At 49.0% G+C, this 23,934-nt stretch overlaps 2 protein-coding genes across 2 annotated transcripts; both read left to right on the plus strand.

Moving 5' to 3' along the window:
- The first annotated feature begins 5,556 nt into the window (after positions 1 to 5,556).
- LOC111933759 (G protein-coupled receptor 35-like) lies at positions 5,557 to 9,533 on the plus strand. The gene has a single exon (XM_086843475.1). It carries the CDS (start codon positions 5,648 to 5,650, stop codon positions 6,629 to 6,631), a length of 984 nt encoding a protein of 327 aa, XP_086699601.1. The 5' UTR covers positions 5,557 to 5,647; the 3' UTR covers positions 6,632 to 9,533.
- A 242-nt stretch (positions 9,534 to 9,775) lies between these two features.
- Positions 9,776 to 15,018, plus strand: LOC111933758 (G protein-coupled receptor 35-like). Its single transcript, XM_023933516.2, has 2 exons — positions 9,776 to 11,899; positions 13,248 to 15,018. The coding sequence occupies exon 2, from the start codon at positions 13,274 to 13,276 to the stop codon at positions 14,207 to 14,209; it is 936 nt and encodes a 311-aa protein (XP_023789284.1). The 5' UTR covers positions 9,776 to 11,899; positions 13,248 to 13,273; the 3' UTR covers positions 14,210 to 15,018.
- The last annotated feature ends 8,916 nt before the right edge of the window (positions 15,019 to 23,934 follow it).

Consider the following 23,934-nt stretch of genomic DNA (forward strand, 5'->3'; position numbering starts at 1 on the left):
CTTCAGGGCTACTGGGATAAGTATTGCTCTTTTGCTCTAGCAAGTTCTTTATTAGGTTTAGAAATGGATAATCTATGTTTCTATTAAACAAATAGGTCACAGAGATGTGTAAAAGCGTGTATGTAACCACTTGTTGTTAATGTGCCTCCATTCCACCCTTCAGCACCTACTTGTTACTCATACAGGAAGACAGGTGACCCATGTACCTTCTGCAGCTAAAGTCCTTCTTGCCAACATGTACAAATGTATATATTGCATTTTACCACATTGTGTATTTCAGGTTGTTTGCATTATTAAACTAATCCACTTTATGTTTATCCCGTTCCTTTGGCAGGCTGGGGTGGGTGGCTGTTCAGGTGGTTCTGGCACATTATTAAGTACATTTCTCTACAAAACATGTCCCTAAGCTGGTCTGACCTCCTTCCCCTTCAACTCAACAGGTCAGACAGGTGTGAAGGAACACTTTTGGGATGAAAGCAACACTTGTCCAATGCCATAAAGGCACAAAGCTCTGTCAGAGCTGAGTCCTCCTGCCAGCTCCCTTCCAGCTGCCCTGCTGAGCCCTGGCCCAGAGACACCTCCTCAGAACATCCATCCCTGCAGGGCAATTCCTCCCACACACAGGAAAGCCATGTCACTGCTGCCTCGGTGTTTGCTGCCCTCGAATTGCTCTGCCCTGGTTTGTTTTGTGGCACCAGACCGACCACCAGGCTCGCAGCTGAGGCTCACAGTGTCACCCCAGCTGAGCCCAGCTGCCCACAGCCTGCCCACACTGACACCCCAAACATTTCCATCAGGAAAGGGTATTTTTCCATGAGTCAGCACTCTAGAAAAGTCAGGGGAGAGAGGAAGTGGATAAATGCTGCCTAGAACTGTTTTTTTTCTTTCTGAAAAACCCCCAAAATGGTGCTGAGCTCTGCCCCAGCAATGCTCAGAGTGTTCCACTGGTGTGGGGGAGTCTTTCCTGCCCACAAACACATCTTCCCCTGTGATCAACATCTGCCCTCCGTGAGCCCACAGCCAACGCCTGCTCTGCTGCTGTCACTTGGAGAACGTGAGCTCCTGCCTTGGCTTTGCACAGCCTGCTTTTTGGTAGCGGGGGGGCCACAGAGGTGGCTTCTGCCAGAAGCTGCCAGAAGCTTCCGTCATGTCCAGCAGATCCAATCCCTGATGGCTCTAAGGATGGATTTGCTGCTGGCCAAGGCTTGGCCAATTAGAAAGGTTGGTAACATCTCTGTGATAACAGATTTAAGAAGAAAATCAGAACACAAAATTCAGAACAGCTTTTTCTAGCCAGAGAAGAGGAGGAAGTGAGAACAGGTGAGGGAAACAACGTGGAGACACCAAGGTCAGTGGAGAAGGAGGGGGAGGAGGTGCTCCAGATGCCAGACCTGAGATTCCTCTGCAGGCTGTGGGGAGGCAGCCATCCCCTTACAGCCCCTGGGGATCCATGGGGGATGCAGAGATCCATCCACAGCCCCTGGGGATCCATGGGGGATGCAGAGATCCATCCACAGCCCCTGGGGATCCACAGGGATCCAGAGATCCATCCACAGCCCCTGGAGATCCATGGGGGATGCAGAGATCCATCCACAGCCCCTGGGGATCCATGGGGGATGCAGAGATGTCCCCACAGCCCCTGGGGATCCATGGGGCATGCAGAAATGTCCCCACAGCCCGGGGAGGAGCCCCCAGTGGAGCAGGACAATCCTGGAGGAGCTGGGAGCCCATGGGAGGCCTGTGCTGAGGGGTCCCTGCTCCCAGGCTGGAGCAGCCTGGCCTGGTAGGACTGAGCCGTGGCAGAGTGACCCCAGAGCAGCAGGGCTGGCAGCACTCTCTGCCCCAGGAGGGACTCATGTTGCAGGAATTTTGGGAGAACTGTTGCTTGTGAGGTTGAACCCACTCTGGAGAAGTGCACAGAGAGCTGTCTCCTGTGAGAGGGACCCCAGGGTCTCACAGGGGAAGGACTCCTCTCCCTGAGCAGCAGAAGAAAATCTCAGTGATGGAGTGACCACAACTCCCATGCTCTGTCTCCCTGTGCTGTCAGTGGGAAGAAGGGAGGGGTTGGGAGAAGAAAAGGTGTTTTAAGGGCATATTTTACTTCTTATTATCCTCCTATGATTTTGTTAGTAATAAACTCACTTTGTAGCTCTAAGTTGAGCCCATTTTGCCCTTGGAGTGCTTTTTCCCCAGTCCTTATTTCAACTCAGGAGCACTTTGACAAAATTTTCTTCTCCTCTGCCCAGCTGTGGCAGGGGAGGGCGAGTGAGCAGCTCTTGTGGATGCCTGGCATGTGGCCAGTGTCAAACCGTGGCAGCTCCAAAGACAAGAATTAATGGGACAAATCCTGAGGGAGTCGGTCTGGCTCCTGTCAGCTGGCTCACACAGATGGGATTGCAACTGCTGTAACCAGTGGGCAGCAAAACCCATCCCAGTGTCTGTGAAATACCACTGGGGCACGTTCCTGTTACAGATACAGATTACATTGTTGGCTTTTTGCAAATATTAAAATGAACGTTATGTGCATAAGATTGGAATTTTTTGTTGTATTAATATAGTTTTCATTATTTCTGTCATTGATGAAACTTAGAAATAGTGCTATAATCATATATGTTAGGCTATGGCATAGTATTAAAATAAAAACTGCTTTTGTTTGTATAACCCAAAGACTGAGAAAAAAAAAGAAAAACCTAGAGAACCCCTGCATTCATGAACAATCTTATCCAGATGAAGACAGCAATGACCAGAACTCTGGGGGAGGAATTTATTGCATTTCTGTTACCAGGGAAGGGGCAAGAGAAAACTAAACAGAAAAACACCAAAGATCCTAAGAAGAATGTCTGAATATGCATGAGAATTTATGGATATGTAGCAGGGTTCTGTTTTTAAGGGACAATCCTTTGTCAGTGAGGTGAATGCAAAGACACCCGGCCCTATCTGTATACTTTATTTTTATCTCCTAATTGTGTTTTTTATTAAACTTCTAAATTCTATAAAACTTATGTGAACCTCGTTTTTCACATTGCTAACCATGTTCCTACAGGTGCCGGCGCCTCAGTGCCACACTGGCGGCAGTGACTGTCCTGACATCGGTCACCCTGCAGTGCCAGCAGCACCCCGGCTCCCTGGGCTCACCTCACCGAGAGCACAAGCCCCGATTGTCCCCGGGAAAGGTTCCCTGTCCCCGGGAAAGGTTCCCTGTCCCCGGGGGCCCGGAGCAGCCTCTGCCGCCGCACCAGAGCGGCACAGCCTGCGCGCTCCCTGAGGAACCTCCTGCTGCCAGAAGGGCAATTTGCAGCCATTATGGGCTTTACTTCAGAAGTTGCTTTCCCGGGACTGAAAATATGAAATTTTAATTGCCGGGTTGTGTCAGGCGAGGAGGGGGAGCGCACTCTGGGTGGAAAAGCTCTGACGGTGGAGCTTTGAGCTGCCGGCACTGGGACAACAGAGGGCACCAGAGCCTCCAGCTCAAGAAGATCAGGGGATAAATGAGGCACCGGTGGAGAGCTCGAGTTTATTGTGCTTCAGCTGTGACAGCCCTGGGACAGCCGTGCCCTGCACTGACACCCGTGGATCTCTTTCCGTGCCAAGCCACCGCGTGTTCCCCGCAGCGTCTGTGAGGAGCCCGCGGGCCGTGGGCCCCTCAGGGAGCAGGTAAAGGCCTGGCGCTGGCCCGCGGTGGCACTGTGCTCCGCCCGGCCCTCGGGGTGCGCGCTCGCAGCTGCTGCTCGCCAGCACACGGTCACTCAGCGCCGGCTGCCCTGGCTTCCCCCGCTTTCACAGCTCTTCTGCCTCTGTTTGCAGCTACATTTCCTTCAGGGGGGTCTTTGCCCCTCGCTGCAGTTTGCCATGAGCGCTCCCCTCACGTGTGGGGACGCCGGGCGCCAGGCACGCGGCCTTGGCAGCTGCCACAGCTCCGTGCTCGCATGGGGGGCTCGCTGGGGCCGGGGTGTCCGGCATTGGGGCCGGGGTGTCCGGCATGGGGGCCGGGGTGTCCGGCATGGGGGCCGGGGTGTCCTGCAGAGAGGCCGGGGTGTCCGGCATTGGGGCCGGGGTGTCCGGCAGTGGGGCCGGGGTGTCCGGCAGTGGGGCCGGGGTGTCCGGCATTGGGGCCGGGGTGTCCGGCAGTGGGGCCGGGGTGTCCGGCATTGGGGCCGGGGTGTCCGGCATGGGGGCCGGGGTGTCCTGCAGAGAGGCCGGGGTGTCCGGCATTGGGGCCGGGGTGTCCGGCATGGGGGCCGGGGTGTCCTGCAGAGAGGCCGGGGTGTCCGGTAGTGGGGCTGGGGTGTCCGGTGGTGGGGCCGGGGTGTCCGGCAGCAGGCTCAGCTGCTCCTCAGGCTGGTTATGTGCAGGCAGAGTGGCTTTTTCACTGCAAGGTGGCCACAACAGGCTGCCAGGGAACAGTTGCAGCATTGGCTGAAACCACAGAGTGGCCAAAACCTGTGAGGCTGAAAGCCCAAGAGCACCAGGACACAGGCTGCGTGTTAGTTCCCCCATGAATTCCACCCTAAAAAGGGCTGTACACCTGTGGTTCAGTATTGCCATACCAGTTCTGGTGCTAGGGCAGGTGTTGTGGTTTCCTCTGGGGTAGCCAGATGTGTCTCTCAATCCTGGACACTGAAAACAGTTCACTTGCTTCATGCAATCGTGTATTTTCACTACAGTTTACATGTTGATGTTTAGAAGCTGCTGACTTATAAGGCAATGTATTGGTAAGAGACTGTAGTAATCCAGGCACTTTCCATGCCTGCCTCATTGTAAACACTTCCTTTATGAGCTGCAGACTAAGTCTGATTCATCCGCCTTGCTGGTGACAAATGCCCTGAAATATTTAAAGGAGGAGCAGGAGACAGTGTAAGTTCTTGGATTCATGTTTTCTGCCCTAGCAAAATTTTGGCTTCCTACCTTTGGAAGCTGAGATCACTTTGTGCTCACTTTCCCTTCTTTCTCTGGAGGCTTGTTATCTGTTAGGGCTGAGCTGAGCTGTTCTCCCCAGCAGATGAATGGATTTGTGTTTGGGGGCACAAATCCTGCCCACAGCAGGCACCCACCCACCCAGCAGCCTGCAGCAGCATTCCCACTGCCCCTGGGAGTAAAGCTGGAAGGGCTCAAGTCCTAAGGATGTTCTCAGGTCTGGTGAGACCCAGAGCAAACCCATGGGGCGGCTTCAGCAGCAAAGCAAAGGCCATGGAGGGCAAATGGGGAATGTTGCCCAGGGCAAATGGGGAATGTTGCCCAGGGCAAATGGGGAATGTTGCCCAGGGCAAATGGGGAATGTTGCCCAGGGCAAATGGGGAATGCTGCCCAGCTCTGGTGTGGGCTGCCCTAAAGTCGGTGGCTCTGACAACAACAGCAGAGGCAAAGGTAACAACAAAAATTATCATTCTGCTTTGCTATGACCCAAATTGCTCACACCAGGACTGGAGGGACAAGGAGGCAGGTTTAATCCTGCAACAGCAGCAAGAAAGGGCTGTCTCGTAGCTGGCAGTGGGTGACAGTGTAACTTTGATGGCTGAGGGACTGCTGGTGCTGGGGAGCCACTGAAGCCCTCCAGAAGCTGCTCACATGAGCAGTGCAGGGACACGAGGAGCTGCAGGGCCATGGGAGGGGGGCACAGCTGCAGGATTCTGTCACTGAGCTCAGTCTCATGCCTGCACTGAGTGCTCTTTCCTTGCAGAGACAGCCCAACATGGACAACTGCACTGACAGTGATGCACAGCGCAGCATTGCGGTGCTTCAGCTGGTTGTGTACATCCCAGTGCTCGCTCTGGGGATCCCACTGAACACAATTGCCTTCTGGGTCTTCTGCTGCAAACTCAAGAGGTGGACGGAGACCAAGGTGTACATGATCAACCTCATCGTGGCTGACAGTTTCCTGCTCTTCACCCTGCCTTTCCTGCTGTATTTTACCAAGTACAAACACCCCATAGATCAGCTGTGTTTAGCCATACAAAACATCTATTTTACAAACATGCCTATGAGCATCCTTATCATCACCCTGATTGCGGTTGATCGATACATTGCAATCAAGTTCCCTCTAAAAGCAAAGGTTCTTCGATCCCCACTGAAATCAGCTTCTGTCTGTGGTTTTCTTTGGATAACACTGATAATTTATTCCAATTTGTATCACACACTTCACAGTAGCTGGGAAGGTTGTTGCTTTCGGAGACAATCTATTACACCTAGATATTCCTCTTTATTCACCAGTGTCTGTGGGTATTTTATTCCATTAGGGATTGTGATTTTTTGCTCAGTACAAGTCATCAGATGTCTAAAGAAGAAGATGGTTTCAAGTCCTCATGAGACAAAATTATTCCAGAAGGCCGTGCACATTGTTTCTGTGAATTTGTGTGTGTTTACTGTCTGTTTCTCACCATTCCACATGTCACTGCTCTTGCGGTTTGCAGTGGAAGTTGCTGGAGCACATTCTCTGATCCAGGGAGTTACAACCTATCTTAAGGTCTCTGCATGCTTAGCAAATTGTAACTGCTGTCTGGATGCATTTTGCTATTATTTTGCAGCCAAAGAATTCCCAGAGTTTTCTTCTATGTTCCCCAAGTGTACATTTATGAGGTCCAAGATGAACCAAACTGAGGAGTCACAGCCACCCACGGATCAAGCGATAGTATGAACAAGGTGTAGTGCATGACTGGTGTTGAGTGCCACAATGCTGCTCAAGTTTTGAGGCACAGGGAATGGAACCACCTACAGTGTTTGCAATCATTGTAGGTATATGTACAAAAAGGGGAAACACCTCCAAAGGGTCTGATGTTAACCTGAATTTTGTCCTGCTGTCTTCAGTGCCTTGACTCCAGCTCTGACCACTGTCTCGTATCGTTGCATCGCAGCTCCAGACGCCTCCTGGTGACAGCTTGTCTTGGTTGGCTTCATGGCCTATAACTTTCAGTATCTTCTGACTTGTAAACCTCTGAAAAATCTCCTCCTGGGACTGCAAGCTCATATTCTGCTCATGTAAACTTAGAGGCAATTAACTTCCTTACTGACAACTGACATAGAGTTCCCCTACAAGTCTGTCACCATGCAGTGACACTCATTCAGACCACAGTCTGAAACCACGACTAGACCTTGGTCAAAGAAACACGCAAAGGACTGTTCCCAGCACGGAAAGTGTCCCAAATCCAAACATTGCTTTGTGTCAGTTCTTTGGCAGACATCACGGGGGAAGCTGCAGTGAACAGCTGTACAACAAAACCAGAAAAAACTACTCAGGTCATTCAGCTGATAATTCACGTGCCAGTTTACTTCACTGGTGTATTTTCTAATGCTCTGGCATTACTGGTATTTCACTGCAAGCGGAGCAAGTAGCCTGTGTGACCAGTTTAACCACTGAACACTGTTTAGCCCTCATTCTGCCTTCTAAATTATCTTTTCACAGATGGGAAAAGATACGGAAGACAAATAGTGCCCAATCTTAACAACCATCTATTGCTTAAGGAGATGTGTGAGTGTTGTCACCCCTATAGCCATCAACAAATGTGCTGCAATTAACTGCCCTCAGAAATCAAGAGGCTTCTTGGCAGACATCTCTTACAATCCTGGCAAGTTGGTGTTCAGCAAGGAAAGACACTTCTACTTCAGGAACAGCACAGAGAGCCTTCAAAAACATTTTTGGACCTAGAATTCCCTTCTGGAACCTCACGTCTCATTGCTTATAATGAATACCTGTTCCAAAAAAATTATTATGGGGTTTTTTTATTATTTTGAAAAAAGATATGAAGATTTGTATCAACCTGTTAACCTACTGTTAATCTAGAAAGCAAACAACTTGCTTGGTTTTGCAGATTCAGTCATGCTGATGTTTTCTCTCAGTTAACTTGCAGAATTGTTCAGTTTCCAGTGGGCTCCAAATAGGTCATCTACTCTGAAATACAGAACAGCAATGCTTTTATACATGTAGCCTCACATACAGGTCTCATAAATGTTCCTTTTTCTCACTTTTTAAAGGAGAAATTAGTTGACTTCCCAGTCTCTGTCATCATTAAAATTTTTTGCTGTTTCCACTGAATGCTATGAAAACAAACAAACAAAAAAAATCCATACTTTTGCAAGTGAAAAGAAAGGTGTGTCATAGTAATATATCTATAAATAAACATTCATTTATTACCTTTCTAAATCAGAGTCCTCTTCTCTTAATGCTATACTGGAAATTGGGAGGAAAGACTTTGCTACCAAGATACAAGATCTGCCCTACAGCAAGGTGTTTAACGGTGAAGCCCAAAGATGAGCAAGGAACTTTCTGATTATCTGAAGATGCATGTTCTACCCTGGACAAAAATTACTATCTTTTTTATATGTACAGTTTAGGATGGGTTTCTGGCATCCTCCTTCAGTCTGAACCATGCCTCAGCTCCCTGAGTGCTCCCAGTAAATGGAATAGATGAGTTATCAGACCTAAGCCACAGCAAACTGCTGGTCACCACCCAGCACTGCAGTAGCAATCCAGGAGGATGGCGACACGCTTAACCCCAAATCTTTTCCATTTCCTAGCACAGGAGGCTGGGAAATGGTAGTGGGGACCAGCCACAGCTGCCAAAGCCCATCAGCTGCCCCAAACAGCAGGGCTGAACCGCTGCATTTTACCAACATTTCTGCAAGATACAATTTTCCGGTCCCTTAAAAGAAAAATGCTAATAATGGCTTCCACTTCAGGCTTGAGGAAAAAAAACCCAAAAAACCACAAGGAAAAGCCTACAAAGTAATTCAGAATCTTGCTTTTATATGAGTGAGTGAGTGAGTGAGTGGCCATGGGATAAAGCATTTGTGGCCCTCCTATGCATGGAAGATAGGGGCTGGAATAAGACAGTATTTTGCTGTTTCGTGGCATTTGGGCAGGCCTGAAACCTGAGTTCTTACCAGAGGTTTGATCTCCAGGGGGCTCAAACAGGACAGATCCTGGGGAGCTGTGGGCTGGGTGCTGCTTTCAGGTGTTGGAGGCATCTCTGATTTTGTTTCCTTGGTGCAGCACAGCTCTTCCAGTGGTGAGCACTGCCTGGAAGCTCCAGGGAACTCCACAAGCACTGGGGCAGCATCAGGCATCTGGGAAGCACAGGTAGGGCTTTTCCATGCCCTGCCCAGTGTGTGTGCACAGATACTCAGCTGATCCCTGGTGCTGCTGATGCCTTAGGATTTTAGCTTTTATATTTGTCATGTATTTGTAATCCTGCAGTTCTTTAGTGTGTAACTCCAAACTCCACACACAGTGTGAGCTGCTGCTTTCCCATTTTGCTCAGACACAGCAATTCCTCTCCAGGCCTGGCAATCAAGGACACCTCACTGCCTCAGGCTGAGAGATGGAAACAAAAGGGAGTTGGGGCAGCAAACTTGGGGTAAATGACTTCATTACCTGAAGCTGGAATTGGAAAATTAACCCCTAATGTGCAAATGGACCAAACTGATAAAAGTGTGAAAACCCGTGACCCATCATCCATTTTTGGGTGCAGCCCCTGGGGGATTTTGTCTGCCCTAAATGTACCTGAAGGCCCTTCAATAAACAGAACTTTTTACTATCCTAATATTGTCTGGGCTCTGTTTTTAGGTAGCCTGAAAAGGCATCGCTGCAGGAGCATGGGGAGGGTTGCAGCACACTCTGATCGGGTTCTCTGCTGCGGGCAGTTCTGTGCAGCTGGGGAAGGGGAAAGGGGAAACAGCCCCAACAGCCAGGGCTGGTCACTGTGTGGGATTGCTGCACTTAGCCTCAAACTGCCATTTGGCATGCTGAAAGTAACACTGACGTGTTTTGCTCTCACCCCTGCAGTTCTCCTTTGGTCAAGTTGTGCTGTTGCACCATCCCTTCTTGCCGTGAGAAAGGCAGGAAACAAAGCATGCAGGGCAGAGACGTTCCAGGAGCTGCAACCAGCAGGGCACAGGGATGCAGGGGAGATGGAGATTTTCCCTGGCAGGGAAAGGAAGCAGGAGTCCATCAATCTGTCTGTCAGCAGGCTGTACCAGTGGTTCTTTACCTTACAGAAATATTTTGTCCCACTGGCTACTTTCATTAAGAAAATCACTTTTCCAGGCACAGTGTGGAGGATGCTGGTGCCAGTGCAAGGTCCTTTGGAGCTCGCTGCAGGCAGCATTGCAGCCTGTACAGGCAGCAGTGCTGTGCAGTGCTGCTGGGCCCCGAGAGCTGCCAGCAGGGAAGGGAGAAGGCGACACGAGTGTCACCTCCACTGCGCCACACGGTGACAGCACTCGCGGGACTGAGACGGGCTGAGAACTGCAGAGGCAGGGGAAATACCGAGCGAGCACCATTGGTCCATGGCAGGGCTGATGAAAGCCGTGAGTGCATGGAAGGAGGGGACTGTGAGCAGCTGCACAGGGTGGCTGATGGGGAGTCGAGGTGGAGAGAAGGACGGGGATCCTGATGCTGCAGTGGCCAGGAGTCAGACACAGACCCAAGAGCCTCAGCAGGAGACTGTGAGTTCTCCACAAACAGCACTTTGTCTAGCTTTGCCTTTGCTGCTGTTGAGTTTGCTTGGAAACATCCTGGTGAACCTGCTGCTCACAGGCAGCTGCTTTGTGCCTGGTGACATGGCTTCTCCCTCTCTTGAGACCTCACTGGGCTGATGAGACCCTCATCTGGCAGCCACAGCACGAAGCTGTGGGTGGGAAGCATCAGACTGGAGAGGTGCTGTGAGCTGAGCCTCTCCAGGAACAATTTTGACTGCTCATGGTTTATACCACTAGAGAACAGCACTTGAGGATGATGCAAAGCTTTTTTTACAGTGGTGAAACTATCACAACCCAGAGGCTGGATGACTTGGAAAACTAAAATACCAACAAGGACAATGACATAAATATGTTGTTGGTTGGGGATCAATGAGCTGGCCATACCAATATGTCAGTAACTACTTGTAAGCATCCACCAGGGAGCAGCCCCAAGAAAGGCAAAAGCAGTCCCTGGAAAGCCAGAAGCATGTGATGTATTCTGACTGTACACTGGCACAGAATTATTCTCAAGGGGTGGCTTGTGGTGTGCAGACAGACAATGCAGAAATACTCCGGAAGCTGCTCTAAGATGACCTGGAAAGCGGAAAGGGGAAATATGTTTGCCCAAGACAGCAATTCAAGGTACTAATATCAGGACCTTTAAGCTCATTGATCAACTTGTCTGAGCTTTTCTGGTAAATAGGCTGCTGTGGGGAGCCCAAGAGCAGCCCCTGGGACGCAGGCACCTGCAACCACAGAGCAGCCACAAAGCCAGCAGGTCACAGGGTCACAGTGCCACGTTTTCTCGGAATTGCTGACTGAGAAGAACTATGGAAGACAAGAGAATTACCATGATTCAGAGTGAAACGCTTTATAATAATCGCAAAAGTGCCTGCAAACCACTGCCCTCACCTCTCCAACAACTGCTGTTAGGGCTGTTCTGTCCCAGGGCTCGGGCAGTGTGACAACAGACGCCACTCCTGCTCCAATCCCAGCAGAGATGGCACTGTGGAAGGCAGAGGGAAGACCTCAGGACCTTCCAGGGCAATGGGTCCCCTCCAAGCACAGTCTGTTGGGTGAGGAGAGCCAACAGGCATTGCCCAGTGGGACACCAGGCAACGGGAGGTAAAGCAAAGGAAAAACCCAAAGCTATCCCATCACCAGGGGAACTGCTGCAGGGATCCATGGCAGACAAGCCTTTCACCTCCTGCAGGATTATTGCAGGCTCCTCTGGCAGCAGGAGGTGTACAAGCCACACCGACGGTGATGACAGAGGAAGCGCTGCCCTGCGCTCAGGAGGAGCAGCGTTGCTGCTCTCACAGCCAGCAGCAATTGGTGATCAGAGGACACCTCTCTGGTCATGTGTAAGGAGCACTGCTCGTCGTGCCTGCACAGCGCTCCACGGCTGGGCTGGAGGAACTCACTCTCTCCAAGGACAGCAGGAGAACAGGTAATTTCTCCTGGCTATTTACTGACACGGTTATTTGAGTTCTGCGAGGCATCGCCTTTCCCCAGCCATGGTGGGACCCCAGAATAGGGATGGAGAAGGAGAGGGCTGGAGCCAACATATTCCCAAAGGTTCATTTTGATACTGACCACATCTGACACGTTTTCGGATGCTTAAGGGCTGTCTCAGCCTTTGCTGGATCTTTTCTAGGTCTCCCTGTTATGATCTTCCCTTATATCTCACGGGCTCATAACTCATTTCTCATGTCCATGGGACAGAGCTGCTGCAGTTATCACATTCCCTCACCTCTTCAGAGGTCTGCTGCCATGATTCCTTTGCTGCATGATTTTCAGAGCTAACCAAGACCCACAGATGCACGTAAATGCTGCAGCAGTGCCTTATGGTTTGCTTGCTGGGGATGCTTTTGAGACCCATGAACTCCCCTCCATGGAGCCACGTTCCCCTTGCAGGGAAAACCCAAAGACATGTCAGACATCCTAGGTCTTTTCTGTCCATGAACAGTTGCACCTGGAATGTGCTTCTGCATTAACTCCTCCAAAGCTGGAGGGCAAGCAAAAATTGCCCTTAGATCCACCCGCCAGGCCAAGCATAGGTCACCTCTTTCACATGGCTGCTGGTCACATTCCATGGCATCAGTGAGTTTCTTTTTTCTTGGAATTGTGGCAGTTTGCTGTAATACTTTTGAGATAAAGACCAGCTTTGACAATCCTTGAATGGCAGGGAGCAGACCCAGTACTCCAATGCTCAGTGCAGAGTACTGGGTATTGAATCTGATGGCAGCTGAAACTAGTGAGAGACCCACTAAGAGATACACTAATAAGAGATACACTAATAATTGCTCATACCACTAATGAGAAGTGATGCAGAGGCATCTCAGGACTGAGAGAAAGGACAGCTGTCCTTCTGCTGCACATCCAGAACATTTTAAGCTGTGAGGACACCAGCTGGCTTCCACTGAGCCCTGCTATAAGGGAAAGGATGAGAGCTGGATTTAGGCATCCCCTTCCCATTATCAAATATTTGCAATGGCTCACATAACTCCTTGCTGCAGGATCTGCTGCTGCCTGATCCAAGTCTGAGCCAAAAGAGGGGCCCAAGCCCTTTTCCCTGCCACCCTTCAGGAGCAGACTTCCCCACAAGGGACCCAGGGACAATCTAATTTTTTCTCTCCTTCACAACTGATCAGGCTTGTGTCCCTGTCCCTCTCCTTCCCACCAGGTACCCTGCATCAGCTTTTTATGGCTAGTAAAGGCCTGAACTGTGTCAATTAGAATCAATCACTGATTCAGTCCAGAACCTCTCTTGTAAAAGGCTTAATTCACTTTTGCAGGACCTATACATTTTGCTACTCCCAAAATGAACCGCAGCAGCTGCAATATCACAGCCTATGAAATATTTTCACTTGTCCAGCTGTGTGTTTACATCCCAGTTTTGGTTTTGGGCATTGTGCTGAACGTGTTGGCGCTGTGGGTGTTCTGTTGCAAACTCGGCAAATGGACAGAAACCAGAGTATACATGGTCAACTTGGCTGTGGCTGACTGCTTGCTGCTCTTCACCTTGCCATTTAAAACTCTGTCCCAGTTCCAGCACCTGAAGGTCGACGGGTGGTGCCTGGTTCTGGAAGGTTGCTATTTCATAAATCGCTTTATAAGCATCAGTATCATCACCATCATCGCCACTGACAGGTACCTTGCAATCAAATACCCCTTGAGGTCCAAGGCACTGAGGTCGCCGCTGAAGGCAGCTTTTGTCTCTGGTTTGCTTTGGATGGTCATCATCTGTGAGACTTCCCTCATTAAAAGGTTTGAGGACCGAAGAGAAGATGAGTTTTGCTTTGAGAAATCTTCTGTGACGCCCTCAGTGATCACACTGTGTACCATTATCACGGGGTTTTTCATACCGCTGCTCATCCTGAGTTACTGCTCCATACAAATCATTGCAGAGCTCAGGAGGAAGAAGAACGAAAACAATCACAATGCAAAGCTAACCAGGAAAGCTGTCTACATTGTGTCTGCAAACATGGCTGTGTTCATCATATGCTTTTTACCTCTTTACCTCGGGCATCTCCTCCGCTTCATCGTGGACTCCGTCAGCTCCGACTGCTCGGCAATACAGAGCATTAACAACTTTGTTCACTTCGCCTCCATCCTCGCCAACACCAACTGCTGCCTGGATGCCATCTGTTACTACTTTGTCAACAAGGAATTTAAGGAAGCATCTTCCAAGCTAGCAAAGTCCAAATCTGAGGCCAGTGAAGAAGCTAAAATTCATCTCCCACACATAACACATTAACACAAAACACGTACAGCACGTATTTTTATATTTGCCCTCTTCAACTGGGGCTCGCTAGCAGGGTTTCACACTTGATTTTTTAGAAGAGTGGGATGGAGGGACATTCTACTAATGGGAAACATTCAGATACACGATTCAGCTCTGAATCAGACAAACACTGCAGTCCAGATCCTGACCTAATGATCTCGCTTGCCGCTGACAATTCTCTGCCTTAATGCAAATTTGCATAAAATGATAGATTTCCCCTGCCAAAAATCCCCTATCTTTCATTTTCCCTTGAAACCCAAAAGAAGCATAGGCTGTGTAATGGTAAAGGATTGGGTTTTGTCTCTCATCCCCGCTTTGGATCAGTGTTTGTGCAGCTGTGGCTAAGAAACAGGCTATTCCAAATATCAACAAATTTAAAAAAATCAGAGTGAAATCATGCAGAAAAAGAAAGGATGGTGTTTCTAGAAGTCACAAACATACTGGTTTTTAGTTGCTAATAATGCACAATCCCATAACAGGCATTTTTAGCTTGCTTTAAAGAACTTTACAGCAATGTAACAGCTACAAAAAGGTCACCATTACAAAACAAGGTCAGAAGAAATTGCAATTGCTTGTACTGGGGAAAAAGTTTTCATCAAAAATGTTTGAGTCAAATGGCATTAAAATTAAATAAAAAAGTTGGTGCAGGGCAGTGGGAACGAGGACTCTGTATTAGGACTATATTCTACCTTTTAATGTAAAGGATTGTCTAAAAAAAGTGGTAGCCAAGCTGTTCCAAAGAAATCAACCTAAATAAAGTTGTGCCACTGGCATGGAATTCAGTTTCTTGCTGAGTGAAATGGAAAAGGTGGGAGATGCTGTCTGTCCAGGAGGGACAGCTCGCTGGTGTCCGAGCCAGGGGCAGTGGGAATGAGCTCCCTCTGGGACTGGGATTTTCTGAGCAGAGCAGAGCGTCCCACCCTGTGATGATTTTACCACAAACACCCAAGGAAACCACTCAGCAGCTTCAGACCCCACACCCTGAGCTGGGCTGTTCCACACACACACACACACACCTCCACTCACACCTCCCAGCCCCAGGCTGGGCTGCTCTATTTGTCTGGGGACAAAACTTCCAAAGGGGTTTTTCTAGAAATCAGATTTAAGTGGCCCTTTGCCCAATTGCTTTGGGAAAATATTTCTTTGGAGAAAAGTGGGAAAAAAGCTGTTTATTTAACAAGCAAAGTATTCACAAGTATAAAAAAAAAAAAAGAGTAATATTAAGCAATACAATTTCTCGCAGTTCTGAAGAGATGGCAAATTCAGAAAATCCTTCTCATGGGGTGTAGCTCAGCTCACTCAGGCTCTTCCCAGTCCCTCCAGTGCAGCATCCCAGGCCCCAGTGGGCCCCAGCTGTGAGCTCCTGGGGTTTGTCTGGGTTTTCAGTCCAGAGCATGCTGATCAATTCCAAGAAAAAGAAAAGCCTGGGGAACTTCTCTTCTTCAGTCAGCTAAAAAAAATAACTAAGAAGCAAAGGAGAGCTCTTTCTTGCTGTCTGTGCTACAGACAACAGTTTGTGAGAAGGAATGCTGGGGAGCAGGTGCAGTTTCTGAAAACAAATTGTGTGCTTTTTAAATTCCCCTTTGCTCTCAGAACCAGCCTTAAAGGTGCAGAACTTAATATCCAGATTTATTGATTGCAGAACTTAATACCCAGCATAAACACAACAGATGTTTTGGGACACAAGCATCATAAAGTCACTCTAGGACAGCTGCCATCCACCTGCTGCCACAAAAAACATCCTCACATTTCCCCAGCCCTGCCTTTGTGTCTCCTCCAGTGCCAAAAGGAGGAGCCCCCTGCTGCAGACAGTGATTGAGCAGAGCTCTCCATCCTCCTGGGCAGTGGGGACAGCAGCAAAACCCTGCCAGCTTCCTGAGGGGGTTGCAGGCTTCTGGCCATGACAGAAATGGGGATAGCTGCCCTGTAATCACCAACTTCTGAAGGCAGAATCTTTCCTTTGCTTACCACACAGTGGGGAGGGAAAGGAGGAGAGGCTCTGGCTGCAAAGATCTCTTGAGGAGTTTGTTTTACCTTCCCTTTTCTGCACTTGCATTTTCTTTGCAAAGATCAAAGCAGCAGGAGGAGGGGTGCTGTGCATGCAGAGATGGATTATCTCTGGATAAGGGTCTCTTCCCTTGGTGCTTCCCCAGCCCTTGGTGCTCTCCTGCATGGCTGAGTAACACAGGCACTTCTGTGATCTGATGGATTGTTCCCCAGTAAAGCTCAACAAATCATTCTCTCCCCATTCTCTCAGTGTAGGGTGAGATTTGAGGGATTACCTGATGCCTGTGTGTTTTTTCTCTACCTCCAGTCTCACCAGCAAGGCTGGGAGCTCTTCAGAGGCAAAAGCTCCGCACAAACCAAACTGTTGTTTAACATGGGCAAGAAGAAACCACTTCTACTCCACTAACCGCTAATAAAAAGGGTGGGGGAGATAAAAAGCAGCCAGTAAACAAAGCATTTCCGAGCACACTCTGCTAACCCACCTAACTCCTAGTAACGCCTCTTCCTCTGGCAGCTGTTCACCCAGAGACACACCGTGAATGCCTGGCCTGAGGCAGCCAGGCTTCCTCCCCACAGAACCTCCCCAAAGAACCTCCAAAATGTCTGTTCTTCACCAGCCAGGCAGGGCACTCAGGGATTCATGAGTGCTGGGGCTGAAATATGTGCCACAGGGACCAAGAAAACCCCTCAAGTTCCCCAGCTAGAAAACTGGTTTTTACTGTTCTGTCTTTTGATTTTTCCATCTGGAGCTTTCAGGCTCAGATTTGGTAGAAAGTGTCCTCTTAATTCATGGCCCACCTGGCCAAGCTCTCCCACCCCCACAGAGAAGGGGTAAGAGAAGAACTAAGCAGTGAGGAGGCAGCAGTGATATATACAGGTATTTCTGGTGGGCTCAGCAACCTCTGGGAGACAAGGGGGATCCAAGCACTTGCCAACAAGACACTGATCCTTCCACCCCTACCTGGAAGGCAGACCACAACTATCCAGGCACTGCAGGCCTTGCCTGGCTTGCTTTTATCTTGCTGCAAAAACCTCTCACCACATCTGCCAGCTTTAACCATGTGCAGCATTTAACCACGTGCAGTTTAACCTTCATAATATGGGATGCACTCTGCCTTTCAGATTTCCCAGGTCTCTCTGGAGCAAAGTCTGGACAACACCAACATTATGCTTGCCAGGTGAGGAGGGCACAGGTGGAGAATCTCCTCCTCTCAGACTGCCTGAAGCTGCAGACTCCATCCTGCCCTCACCAGCAGCTGCAGGACACAGGCAGCACAAACACCTTGCACTGGCAGCTCCTGCGCTGGAATAATCCCACAGTTCTGTGAATTGATGACAAAGCTGGATGCAGCCAGTGTCACACCTGTCAAAACCACCGAATGGATGTGTTACAAAACCAGATGGAAAACCAGATTGCAGCGCTGGAGGTGGCTGCACAGGCAGGACACACACACAGAGTGCAGGTACACGTCCAAACCTGCCTCTGACTTTCGTGTTGGTGCTCACAGAGGTCTGGTAACATCTCACACCAGATTTCTTGCTTGGGGCTTTCCATTTGCTTTTGTTGTCACATTTTAACAACGAACCCTGCTGCCAGCCAGGGCGGCTGACGGAAAAACGAGAGTTCAGCTGAATGTCAGGTGTGGGGGGAAAGTGTGAAAGCTGCTACCAAGAAGCTGTGACATACTTCAAAACCATTTTTGTCAAAGACAAAAAAAGAGGACACTGCTGGGGAAGTGAAAATTGGGGTGGCTCGTTATCGTTGGCTTGGAGTAGAAGCAGTGTCTCAGTTTCTGAATGAAGGCTCAGAGACATCACTGGCTCTCTCTGAGGGGATGAGCTGTCCTGCACCAGCCAGGGACAGTGTGACACCATGAACTCCTCATTCCCCAACATGCTAGAAGGCTGCAGCATCTGCAACCCTGCCCCTCAGAAACCCTGGCAGTGCTCTGGCAGCACTTTGCTTTACTAACTTCAAAATTCCATTTCTGCCTCCTAACACTTTTCTATCAAGGTGAGCACTCTAATTCTGCCTTTCTGGCCCTTGGCTCTCCTGCCAGGCTCCCTGCTTTGGTTCAGTAAAAATCTGGCACAGATACATCAGGCCTGACTTCCATCAGCCTCAAAGCTGAAAGAATAATTCTGTAAGTCTTTAGCCCTTGGTGGCTACAACAGGACACAGTTAGAGTCTGCTTGCTCTGTGTTGCTGTACAAAAACAGGCTCCACATTTCCCCCAAAAGTCACACTGCACTGCCTGGGGACCAAAGGACCAGCAGTTGTCAGTGCCACAGCAGAGACTCTGCCCCATGTCCCCAGTGCCCTCCCAGGGCTCACACAGCTCCTCTGCACTGCTGCCCCTCGTTCATGACTTCCTTGTGTTTACTTCTGTGTGCCACAAAGGTTTTTCACTGCCAGCTCTTCCTGAGAAGAGCCCATGGTGGCTGAAAGAAAGAAAGAAAGGAGCTGCCTGGTCTGACCTGGTGCCATGGCAGAGAGGCAGCAATGGGCATTTCCTCAGCAGCCAAGAGAGCCAGGAGTGATCTTGGGGCAGGAAGGAAGAGATTCTTGTTTAAGCTGTAATTTAACAGTAACATCTCTTACTGCTGCTCACTTCATTGCTTTGCTAATTATTCTTCTAAATGGAAGAATGCAGCTGATACCCCAATATCAGCTTTCTAATCCCCCACTAACCACTGAGCCATCAAGGAAAATTTTAAAAAGTCCTTTATTTTACCACTCCCAAGCTGCTTCCTGACACATTCTGAACACTGCCCATGCCATGCCTGGGGGCTGTCCCCTCTGCCAGGCTCTGTGCCTGGGAGGAGCACACCCAGCAGTTAAAGTAAAAAAAATTAAAATTGCCTTTAATAACATGGGAAGGGAAGGGAAGGGAAGGGAAGGGAAGGGAAGGGAAGGGAAGGGAAGGGAAGGGAAGGGAAGGGAAGGGAAGGGAAGGGAAGGGAAGGGAAGGGAAGGGAAGGGAAGGGAAGGGAAGGGAAGGGAAGGGAAGGGAAGGGAAGGGAAGGGAAGGGAAGGGAAGGGAAGGGAAGGGAAGGGAAGGGAAGGGAAGGGAAGGGAAGGGAAGGGAAGGGAAGGGAAGGGAAGGGAAGGGAAGGGAAGGGAAGGGAAGGGAAGGGAAGGGAAGGGAAGGGAAGGGAAGGGAAGGGAAGGGAAGGGAAGGGAAGGGAAGGGAAGGGAAGGGAAGGGAAGGGAAGGGAAAAGAGAGAGAAAAGGCCTCCCACAAAGATGTGGGCACAGCAGAAAAAGCACTCTGTTTCAGAAAGATAACGTTTTCTCAGAGTTTGCATTTAAAGACTCATCCCAGGTTTGGACTCTCCTGCTGGTGACAATTTATCTACATCATCCTTGTGAAGCAGATTTCAAGTGAAAACTCTGAAACCAGTTATGAAATCCAATCTATTTCTGGTTGTTTTGGGTTTTTTAAAAGCAATTCACATGGGCTTGTGTTTGCCAATAAATGCCAGGCTGACTTATTTTCACTGGTGTATTTCAACAATTTTCCTCATAAACACAAATTCTCACTTCTCCATTTACCTTCCCTTGAAACATTTCCCTATTTAACATTTTAACATCTTTAATTTCCTGGTAAAAGTGATGCAAGGAGGGCTTGACCTTCTGCTTTCACGTGGGGGTGTGTTAGCCAGAGGTTAAAGAGTGTGAGTCACTTCTGGGTCACTTCCAGCTGCACAAAGGCACAGCACATCAGATGGCACAGAGAGAAGGAGCAAATCACAAAAGCTGGTTTTTGTGCAGTTCAAACTTCCCCTCCAGTGCTGGCAAAGGCCCTGACAGTGTGAGGAGGGACACAGGGGCCATGCAGCTCCCTGCTGCAGCACACACACTTTGTCCCCTGGTTTTGGCTCTGATGGTTGTGCTCTGTCCCCAGCACAGGCCTGGCCTCTCCCCCTGCATGCTTCATTCCTGGATCTGCACTGGAGCCATCCCACAAACCTCTCCTCCCTTTAAGGATGCATAGGGAAGCTCTGGTTGACTTCCAGGCTCATTCCTGATGCAATAAATGCCCTCCCTTGGTTCCAGGTGTGTATTCACCTTCTCTTCCTCCTCCATGTGCCATGGGAATCACCCATGTGCCACTTTTCATGGCCAGCCAGTCCCAGCATCCTGCTGCAATGGAAACTTTTTGCCTCTTTTTGCAGTGATAGAGGAGATAAAACAAGCTTTAGAAACTGCTGCTTCAGTGATGAAACATCACTTGAAACATCAATTCAGTGATGTTTCTAGAGAGCAAACTGCACAGCAGTTTTATCTTTCAGCTCTTCCTTCCTCAGGTTGTTTCATCAGAACCTGGTGCTTGCCAGGGCCAGCCAATGCCACCCAAACCAGCAAACTGTCCCTCAGCATCCAGCTGCTCAGCAAAGCCACCCTTCCTCCTCTACCCCAGCTGCAGAAACAGCAGCTCTCCCTGCCCTGGGAAAAGCCTGACACCACCAGGATGAGGCAATCCCTCCGTGTGGGAGTGAAACACCCAGCAGGACCAAGTCCCCAAGGGCCAGGTCCCTCCTTCTGCACCAGCATCCCCCCAAACCTATTTTATTTCCAACTTCCACAGACAAATTACCAAACAGCAACCTGCAAAATGCAGGAGGAACCACCTTTCAATCTTCTTCATCTGACCTTCTGCATCTCTGCCTTGTGCCAGAGTAGTCTGCCTCTGATCAATAAAGCCTAAGCCACCACAGCACATCTGGCTCAATAAATGACACATACAAGAGCAAATAAACATAGATGTCAGTAAATTAAGGAAGTTCAATCAACCAGAAAGTTGTCACAAAAAAAGAAAAATCGAGGTTTCATTTTAAGACAATGTTTAAAGAACAAGTCTCCATGAGTGATCCTCTATAATTTTTAAGATCCTGGTTTGAGGAGAAATATTGTGGACACAAACCTCAGTCTCCAGTGGAGAAGTAAATAATGCATCAGTCATAATAAAGAGAAAATAACTCCTTTTTCTGCCTTTTCCCCTGTGCTGGTGACAAAAAGTAGTGGTGTGACATAAGAGGAACAGAAAGCTTGTCCACATCTAGGAGAGACACAGCAGACAAGGCAGTGGCTGCAGCATGCAGTCAGGAAAATAAAATACAATTATTTCCTGATGCATTAAGCTTATAAAACCAGAGAAATGAGGATTTCCCCATGACTAATATTTCTGAGCAGATAGCATGAGTAGTTGACTATAAAGACATGTTTTTTTTAAACTGCTTTTTGTTGAACTCCCAATACCAAGATGTTCTGCATGAACTCGAAGGTTTGATAATGTTCTCCACATGGGACTTCCAGACTAAAAGTAGGCTATTTTTTTATTTTTAATTTTTAGTTTTTTTAATACAGTGATTACAGAATCACTGGGGGACCATCCAGTCCAACCCTAACAACTCAGCTAAACCCTGGCACTGAGTGTCACATCCAGTCTGTTTTTAAACACCTCCAGGGATGGTGACTCTCTGTGCTAAGCTGCCTTTTCAAGTGTCTGAAGAAATTTCCCTCTGGGTCTTTTGAACTCAGCCATTTTCCCTCACAGGTAGCCAGAACTCAGATTTGATTTTTCTGCCACTCTGCAACTCCTGAGAGCCCCTGGGACCCTCTCAGCACAGAGCTCCTGTCTGTGGGCAGCCAGGGAAGAATTCACTGCCTGGCACAGAAATCAGCCTCTCAGCCCACAGCTCACCTCCCCACGGGGATTTTCCCAGCTCAGGCTGGCAGGAGGCAGGAATGCAGCTGAGCCCTCTCTGTCCCAGCCCCTCTGGTGTGATGCTGGTTACCCACAGCCCCTGAGCCCAGGAGTGCTGGGTTTGCAGGGCCTGAGCTGCAAAGCTGCAGCTCCATCCTTGCCACAGCAGGCTGGAAATGCTCCCCCAGGCTACTGCAGCCTGTAGCTGAGGAACCTCCCAAACCAGAGACTTGTTCTTGACGTAAAATGGCCCACCAGGGACATTTCTGCTTTCCATGAGCACGCAGAAGCACCTAAAATTAACCCCTCTGTCACATCTGGCTTCTGCAGCACCTCCCTGCACCTGCCAGAGCTTGGTGCAGCATCACACCGGGCACAGAAGGGGCCAGAGCCCCCCAGGTAAATCCTGAGCTGGATCCTGCTCTGGATGGAAAAACCTGCACACACCCAGAGCTGCCAAAGCTGAAGATTGCTCTCCAAAAGGCCCAAACTGCACTGCAGGGTTGAACAAAGTGCCAAACCACTAAAGGGGACCTCACCTCTGTCTGAAACCAACTCCAGCATGCCTGGGAGAGGAAGGGAGGTAGGAAAAGATATTTGGGGCAGATTTCTGTGCCTGGGAACTTACACCTCTTCTTGGATGTCTACAAAGACATTTAAAAGCACTCATTCACAGTGTGTCTAGCACATTTGGAAAAGAAAAATAACCTAAAAACTTATTTCCTGTTTTTACCTTAATCTCCTTTAGCTCCTTTCCTCCCAAGGTTGTTTGTGCAGGTGGGCTGGGAGACCTCAGCTCACCTCAAAGCCAAGAAAAAGGAATTTAGGGAAAGGGGGAAATCAAAGTTGGGATTAAATGAAAGGGAGGTGGAAAGGAAATGGGAGTGTGAAGCAAACTGTGCATTAGTGTCGGTGTTGATACATTTGAAATGTTTTCAGCTCCTCTAAAATGCCTTTGTGTTCACTCTGCTCTCTTCCATGGGAGAAGGGATGGGAAGCTGGGTCTAACCTTAACCAAGAAATGTCAAATTCCCATTCTGCTTCAGAGGGCTAATCTAAAAAAAAGAACAATTCTCATGGACATTTCCCCAGCCCTGGTGATAAGCCAATAACCCAGAAAGGACTGCTCCAGCACAGCTTACTCTGGCCTCCAGATGACAAAGAAGCATCTGAAGAAAATTACATTAATTCTTTTCACATCTCCTTTTTCCTTTCCACATTTTTTGTTGCTCTCTCTTGTTAGATTTGTTTTTATAGGGTGCAGTGATGTGTGGGGAAACTTCCTTCCCTTCCTTCCCTTCCTTCCTTCCTTCCTTCCTTCCTTCCTTCCTTCCTTCCTTCCTTCCTTCCTTCCTTCCTTCCTTCCTTCCTTCCTTCCTTCCTTCCTTCCTTCCTTCCTTCCTGCCTTCCTGCCTTCCTTCCTTCCTTCCTTCCTTCCTTCCTTCCTTCCTTCCTTCCTTCCTTCCTTCCTTCCTTCCTTCCTGCCTTCCTGCCTTCCTGCCTTCCTTCCTTCCTTCCTTCCTTCCTTCCTGCCTTCCTGCCTTCCTTCCTTCCTTCCTTCCTTCCTTCCTTCCTTCCTTCCTTCCTTCCTTCCTTCCTTCCTTCCTTCCTTCCTTCCTTCCTTCCTTCCTTCCTTCCTTCCTTCCTTCCTGCCTTCCTGCCTTCCTGCCTTCCTGCCTTCCTGCCTTCCTTCCTGCCTTCCTTCCTTCCTTCCTGCCTTCCTGCCTCCCTCCCTCCCTCCCTCCCTCCCTTTCATGAAATAAATAATCACATTTTATATGGGGTAAGCCCTAAGTTATGTCACCACAGAGAAGCATTTTTCATAACATAATAATATGGAGAAATATAAATCCAAAAGAGTCTGCTCCCACTACAATTAATAAATATACACAATTAATAATAATTTTCTTTATAACCTTATGGATTGCTCTAGTCCCTGTTAGTAGACAGCCTACACAAATATCTGCAAACACTACTGCT

This window comes from Cyanistes caeruleus, chromosome 10 (assembly GCF_971803275.1).
Source record: "Cyanistes caeruleus chromosome 10, bCyaCae1.hap1.1, whole genome shotgun sequence".
Classification (NCBI taxonomy): domain Eukaryota; kingdom Metazoa; phylum Chordata; class Aves; order Passeriformes; family Paridae; genus Cyanistes; species Cyanistes caeruleus.